Here is a 7818-nt window from a genome sequence, read left to right as displayed (position 1 = left end):
CTGTCAAACTCAATTTATGGATCTCAATGCAGATGTCTTATGGGCCACAGATTTTGACGAGGTTGTTATATTAAACGTAAGGCCTATTTGGATGCAAGGCATGCTCAATTGAATTGAACTAAAGGAAACAAAGAAAAATAGAAAAAAACAATCTTGAATCAGGTATCATTATTCTAATTTGAATGAGGTTGGCATTGCATATCCTATATTTTAATTCAGACTCAAAATCATCTGAATTTGCAGTTTCGGCCTTTTCACCTCTAGCAGTGTGCTTGCTACTCGTTTTTTGTCAAAGCGAATGCTTTTTTGAATTTGAATGAAATTAAGGGCCTGCTTCCCACCTAAATGAAACTAAATGGCGATTTCGACTACTACCCATTTAGCATATTCATCTTCATTTTCTTTTTTCTTTTTGCATGCTCCAAGCGGCAGTAGAGATCAGCTGTGAGCCATCTGTCAGGATTTTTTTTTGTTTTCTTGACATAGAAATCGATTGAATTTTTATATGAATTGTATGGGCAAGGTGTTCTTACAGAGACAACAGCTGAGTTAGCGGCTTCGCTATCACTGGGAGCTGCCATAATTAGAAAGTTGAAGCAGATCAGTTCATGAGGGTGAGTACTATTCTGATGCATCTATTTTTGCACAAGTGGTCCCTATGTTTCATTGATTTGCACCAAGGACATGATGTGCCCCGACATTGATGGAATATGGCCCAAATTTTCTTGCAGATTAGATGATTCTATCCATCCCAACTTTTCAAAGGCTATTGAACAAGCAAGGTGGAAAGCGAGCTACTTGGGAGCATCCATTTGCTGTGGCTGGTGTAAATATCACATTCATGATCATGCAAATGCTAGATTTGAACTCCCGTAAGAGTCATCCCTCTCTCTCTCTCTCTCTCTCTCTCTCTCTCTCTCCCTCCCTCCCTCTGTGTGTGTGTATGTGTTCATGTGTGTGTTCTTTGTGACACACACTAACAGGTCCCAAGCCCAGGTAAATTTGGACTGTTGGTGTCAGATGGGCAACTCAGCATTCTTGAGAATTTTGGAATTGGGAATTTCCAAGCCTGTGGTGTAGTGACAATCCCAAGCCCGTGGTGTAGTGATCTAGACTGTTGATCTGATGGCCCATTTTGGAATTGGGAATTTCCAAAAAATCTCACTGATATGACAATCCTAACTGATTGGGAAGAAGAAACAACAACAGCCTACTTTTTCAGGGAAAAGGCCAGAGATTGGAACAACTGGGATCTTCCAATCTTTTCATGCCTTGTTTTGCATCTAAACAGAGCTGGGTATTTGGGGATCCTTTTTTTTTTTTTTTTTTTTGGACTTTTGCCCCTTTGTTTTTCTAAAGACTAAAAACTTTGATACTAGCAGTGTGCAATGGAGGTTACGCAGGCACCTAGATTACTTAGAAATTGTGTGCGTGGCATACAGGTCATTGAACTGTCCAAATTATGGCCCAGTTTAGATGTATAATGAATAGAAAAGTTATGCTTGTTTGATCATCTATTGGTTTTGTGCTGAGTTATTTGATGGAAATGATGCCTATGGATCAGTAATCCAGACCATTCATCCATTGCATCCCAGTGGACAGATTGTACCCTGAGAATCCCCTGGATTTGTTGCATCCTTTTAGCAACAAATCTGGGACTTCTCTCAATCGGAACTAACCACCTACAGGCACCTATACTGCTATATGCAGTACAAGGCATTTTTTTAGCTCCGTGATTTAAAAAAGGTTTTTTTTTTCCTTTTCTTTTCCATTTCGTGGCTGAACACCCGTACTGCAAATTGTGGTAGAGGTGCCTAGAGGTTATCAGTTCTCTTCTTTGATTCAGTGCGGGTCACTTGATTCTCCTACTATTGTGTACTCTCATAGATCTTACAATTAGACTATCAGTATTAATTGGACATGACTTCATTTACATTCAGCATCAAACTGGCTGCAGTTGCTTCTCGTAAGGAACACATAAATCTGGAGCAATGGCTGAACGAAAATCTGAGCACATACAAGGATACTTTTTTGGAGGTGATTCACAGGCTTTATTTCATTGCCATTGTATGAATGAACTTGTCCTCAATATATGCTGCATTTTTTTTCCTCGTAAAGCTTCCTGAACATGAAAATGTTTAGAGTCCACTCATGGACATGTCTTTCTTTCTTTTTTCCCAGGATTGCCTCAAGTTCTTAAAAGAAATACCTTCTGCAGCAACAAATGATGCATCTGCCAATCCTTTCCAACATTCCAGCTCTGTCATGAATCTTTATGTAGAGATAAGTTCTGCTCTTTTGAAGGTTTTTGCTTCCAAAATTTCTTTTTCTATTACCTATACACAGCGTCATAGAGAACTATTATGCATATTGTAGTTTACATGAATATTTCACAGGTCCTTCAAGCCCATTCTGGCCAGCTCATCTCCCACCAACTTTTTGAGGAATGGAGAAGGTTGCAGGCATCATCTGTGCATGCTAATCCAAGATTGCAAAATGGTGGAGGTACAAATTCATCAGCACATGATGTATCATATCTGATTATTCACTGGCCTCTTCTAATCAACAGAAAATAACCTTTTTTAGCATCTCTTGTCCAAACACAGTTCAAAATGTATGATTATTCACTGGCCCTTTACTCACTGTTAAAGCGTATATTTGTTAAGTTGCACTATTTGTCATGCAGCACATTGCGAACCTTGCTGGGAACAAAACTCTAGTTTTGCCTGTGCCTGCATTTAATGTCATCAATGGAGGATCACATGGTTTCACTGTCAACCTGAATTTTACGAACCTTGTTGGGAACAGAACTCGGTATAGGCAGATTGTCAATTACTATTTTATTTCCCATCTTGAAGATTTCATTCATCTCAAAGCATGTTATCTTTTTCTCTCCGTAGGACATGTTTCCAAAGGTGTAAAACCCAAAGGCAGGGGAGCTTCGAAGAAGGCTCTTGCTAGAAAGGTGTGTTTGCAAATCCTGAAACATCTTATTTCCCAAGTATCTCCATGTTTTTGTGGACTTCTCATTGCCTTTTTGGTTTGAGTCTTTCAGCAGAAAATGCCAACAGCCGTTGATAGTGAAGAGGAAGATGATAAGGAGCTTGAGCTGAAAGAACAACTGACAGCGTATAACATTGATTCTCCTTCAGATCAAACAGGTATATGATCATCCATGTGCAGTAAGCTTTTGGATCAAAGCGAAGCTAAGAATAGGGTGTTAGTTGATTGCAAATTGATAACCAGTAGATGCACATCCATGGAGTTTTTGCTTGCGCTGGTTGAGAAGCTATTTGGCTGCGAGAAGGCATTGGATCTTGTTGTTAATGAGAACTTTAAATAGACATATAACTATTATGTTGGCATTGTGTATGATTGAATGGAAATGAATGATTGTGTTTGATTGAATGAATGGATGATTGTGTTTGATTGAATGAATGAATGATTTAGCCATGAATTGGATCTTGCTTATATGAGTTATCAGGGTGTACTACAATGGTAAGAGCTGCCATTACAAACCAAATTTTTTATTAACAATAGGCATTAGCTACGGCTATTAACCGTAGTACTTTGTTGAACACCGTAGCTCTTGCTAAATTTAGCCTTTTGCTACAGTTCTCATTCTACTTTTAGCTACAGATAAAATCCGTAGCTGTATATGATTTTAACCTAAGGACAATATTGCTACGGATTTAATCCGTACCTATAGCTTAATTAGCTACGGCTATTAACCATAGCCTGTTTTTACAAACTGTAGTTATTGCTAATTTAAGCCAATTGCTACGGTTCATTTTTAACTTTTAGCTACAGATATAATCCGTAGTTGTAAATACTTTAGCGCTCTAGAAGAAACGGCTACGGATTTAATCCGTATCCATTATCTCTATAGCTACGGATTGTATCCGTAGCCATAGCTTTTAGACCTATGGCTACAGCACCAATGGCTACGGTCGTGCTACGGATATTAACCGTAGCCATTGCCTTTTAGCTACGGTTTTTAGCCGTAGCCTTTGGCCCGTTTTCTGGTAGTGAACAAAGTAGTTGATTCCACACTTTGAGTTTTCTTTTTCATGGTATTGAGGTAGGGATGATCCTCTAATACTAGATTTACCAGACAGTTTCTTTCAGCATTGCATTTGGATATGTGGATTGGGTATGCTGAAAGTTAATCTAAGCAACAAAGTAATCCTTATTTTTAATCAATTTGCACCTTCTTGTTGTTTCATTTGGCTGAAGCCCATGTTCCTGAAACATTTCAAATCCAGACAGTTGGTACTGCTTATTGAATTTTCTATAATCCATGTGTATGTATTAAATGCCTCAATGTCGGATTTGAATCACTGAAATTCCATCTAACCAAACCATGATCAATATATACCCTTGTGTTCAGTTTCTATGCAGGTAAGCAGAAATTTACAAGAAGAAGCTTGTGTGGTTGATAGGTTGCAATCACTTGAGTGGTTTTGTTAACATCATTTCAACTTTAGGTTGCTTGCATTTATGATGAGTAGGTTTTTCTTGATGTTTCATGTGTTGACTATTACAAAAGATTTTGAAGAAAGGTCAAATTATTATGACACGTTGCTTGTTGCTGAATCTCATGCAATCAATGGAAAGAAAGGGATCCGTTATGCGAAGGATCCCCCAGTCATGCATGTAACGGACCTGCTGACGGTTAGAAAGCTGAACCTTCTTGTTTCCTTGTACTTTCTATCATGTTTGGTTCTATAAAATGATCTCTTTTGGAATGAAATTGTTCCTTCAAAACTTGCTAAAAAAATATATTTTCAAGCATCTGCAAAAAAAGCTAAAGATTTCTTGCCCTTCTTGCAACAGAGTGAAAGGCTACCCGTTGTTGTGGATTACGTCCTTAGTGGTCATCGGTTTAAATTGCTGATCCCCAAGGAAACTTGCAGCATTCCATTCTCCTTCTCTAGTGTTAGATGCCCCGGCCGCGATGAGCCTTTCTTAGATGAAGCAATTGCCTTCATGAGAAGAAAGATCTTGCTGAGGGATGTAGAGGTACCGTGTTCTGCCTCGGTTTATTCCATTTTACTTCATGTTCAGTGCTGTTAAATTTCTGTAATTTTGTGCAGATTGAAGTCAAAATAGTTGATAGAACTGGAACCTTCTTAGGTTCTTTATGGGAATCAAAGACCAACATGGCTGTGGTTCTTCTAGAGTCTGGGCTGGCAAGGCTTCAAACTGCTTTTGGTGCTGACAGGATTCCTAATTCTCACCTACTTGCAAAGGCTAAGCCGTCTGCAAAAAACCAGAGATTGAAGGTTAGTGCTTAAGGTACTTTGTGATTTAGAAAGTCGATGCCGAGCTTACTCACTTTGTGTCTGCTGACACATATTTATTGCAGATTTGGGAAAATCATGTTGAAGGACAGGAAGCTACTAATGGGTCATCAGTGGCTGAGACCAAACAGAAGGAAGTGCTTAAGGTGCTGTGTGATTTTCGCTTGAGTGATGCCTTGTTTTATTTCTCTAGGTGGATAATTGACTTGCCTTCCTAATCTTTACTTTCAGGTGGTGGTTACTGAGGTACTGGGCGGTGGCAAGTTTTATGTCCAAACAGTTGGAGATCAGAAAGTGGCTGTTATTTAGCAGCAACTAGCTTCATTGACCCTCCAAGATCCTCCTGTCATTGGCGCTTTTAATCCTAAGAAGGGGGATATTGTCCTTGCTCAGTTCAGTGCATATAATTCTTGGAACAGGGCCATGGTGAGACTCTCATTAACTACAAAAAGTGGCTCCTTTTATGTTCTGGAAAAGTTGGTCGCAATCACTAGTTGTCAATAAGCAGTATTTATAATTTTATTGGCTTTGATGCACCATCTGGCATAGCTGTGCTTGGGTTAAGCAATCACTAGTTGTCCCTAGCATTTGTTTCTTCTATCAAGATAACGATGATTTTGGCCCCTTGATGTATCTATTCTTGTTTTTTTTTCCCCCCTTTATTAACAATTTTTCATGTGTTAAAAAAAAGGGAATATAATGAAGAATATTGCTTCAAATAGTCTGCAAACATTAGTAATTAAATTTAGAATGTTGTAAACACTAACATATATTTGTTTTATAAAAGCAAACTACCAGCATTCAACCGAATATGAGTGGCATGCTGTGGACGGGATACCTGTATGCCATGTCTTGCAAATTAGGAAATATGAATTTGCATCCTAACTTGTATCTGGAGTCTGTATCCATCCTACCTTGGAGCATTGTTGTTTTTGCTTGCTTTGGAGATTTTAGATATTGCCTTCATGAAATTTCTTTTAGCTATTTTCCCTATAATTTAATATTATTTTTGGGAATTGCAATTGATTTTATTTTAGTTCATTAGGGGGTGTTTGGCACATGGCATTGGGAAGGATTAGGTGGGATGGGATTCAAAAAATATAATTATTACACATGGCAGGGATTGTCCCCTGATACCATGGGATAAGCTTAATTCCATGCTATGTTTGTAATACAGTCGTACATTGAATGGATATACCTACCATCATTTGAAACTATTGAGAATAACACGTGTTATATCTAAACTGTTCATTTGTTTTGTAACCTCATTTTATGGCATGGGCCTAAAAATGAGGCAGATCCAAAACTTCTGAGTTTGAATCCGAGAAAAACATGCATGTCTATGTTGTTTCAACAGAATCCCCATCATCTACTTTTGCCCCATGTTTCTTTCATGCTAGAAATGCCCATCAGCCCAGGATCCTTCATGATGCGAGCAAGAATATGGAGCTTGACCTTCTCAAGCAGTATAATCAGATTTTTGTTACCTCTGCTTGTATCTTCCTTGAATTAGTTCCCCCCCCCACACTTGTCTTTTAATTTCTAGTTAAAAGACAATCAGCTTGGCTTTTAAGACAATGTGAAACTGATTTTCTGAACCCCACTCAGCAGGCTATGCATTTACCGTGGCTATGGTACCAATGGCTACGGTTGTACTGTGGGGCCAGTCATATTTAGCTACGGATTTTATCCGTAACTTTTGACCATTTTTGCAAAAAAAAAATGACGATTTAGCGGCGTCTAGCACAACTGTCAGTAAAGGTCCACCGGCTGTTAGCTGACCACAGGCAAAGGCTTTGACGGCGGTTTTATTGGCCTTTGCTGGCAGTTTTGACCGCCAGTAAAGGCCAGTTTTCTTGTAGTGATCAAAGGTCAGATGCAATAATCTCATTCCCAGAAGACACCAATGCAGATTTCATGACTTTATTAGCATGTCTATTTTTAATTAGCTAGTCATGGTGCTAAGGGATGTAATTTGTTATCAAATATCATGTGAGAGAGGTAATGGAAGCTATGTAGATTCTAATCCAAGAAAACAGCTTCCCAAACTATGAACATAGTGCTTTTCTGTTTTTTGACCAAAATCAAAGTCATTCACGTGGCTAGATTTTGTATTCTATAATGGGTGGGGTCTACATGTACTTTAATATATCCACCTGGCTTTGGATCATGTAAATATCATGAGCTCAACGATGCGCATTTGTGCAAGATTTAGGCCGTTCATCAGGTGGGACTCAATTTGCATGTGCCGCGGCCTCATCATCAGGTGGAATATTATGTGTAGAATGTTGGTCACATCTTATTAACTCTGTTTTTCATTCATGTGTGTCCAACTTGATGGATGGACCAACTTGATAATTGGGTCAATAAATGTAGATTATGGAGTCCACTTTATGAGAGGCTGTGGTCTCAAACACACATGCCACCTTGGTATAAGCATGTATGTGTATATATATAACCTTACTAATATAAAATTTATATAACCTCACTAATAAAAAAATTACATCCCAGTATC

The 7818-nt window shown here is 38.6% G+C and overlaps 1 protein-coding gene across 1 annotated transcript; it reads left to right on the top strand.

The window, feature by feature from the left end:
- Positions 1-2496: 2496 nt before the first annotated feature.
- Positions 2497-6742, top strand: LOC131224188 (ribonuclease TUDOR 1-like). Its single transcript, XM_058219728.1, has 8 exons — positions 2497-2505; positions 2687-2965; positions 3056-3161; positions 4618-4674; positions 4793-5022; positions 5097-5285; positions 5369-5449; positions 5535-6742. The coding sequence occupies exons 1-8, from the start codon at positions 2497-2499 to the stop codon at positions 5610-5612; spliced, it is 1029 nt and encodes a 342-aa protein (XP_058075711.1). The 3' UTR covers positions 5613-6742.
- Positions 6743-7818: the final 1076 nt, after the last annotated feature.

The sequence above is a fragment of the Magnolia sinica genome, chromosome 13, assembly GCF_029962835.1.
Source record: "Magnolia sinica isolate HGM2019 chromosome 13, MsV1, whole genome shotgun sequence".
In the NCBI taxonomy this organism is placed as follows: domain Eukaryota; kingdom Viridiplantae; phylum Streptophyta; class Magnoliopsida; order Magnoliales; family Magnoliaceae; genus Magnolia; species Magnolia sinica.
This window is presented reverse-complemented; position numbering and strand designations above follow the sequence as displayed.

Bases quoted from the DNA above. Each gene is read 5' to 3' on its own strand.
- LOC131224188 (XM_058219728.1), top strand. The intron at 3,162-4,617 runs GTATATGATCAT...ATCAATGGAAAG, and splicing joins TTCTCCTTCAGATCAAACAG to AAAGGGATCCGTTATGCGAA. The intron at 5,286-5,368 runs GTTAGTGCTTAA...TATTTATTGCAG, and splicing joins CAAAAAACCAGAGATTGAAG to ATTTGGGAAAATCATGTTGA.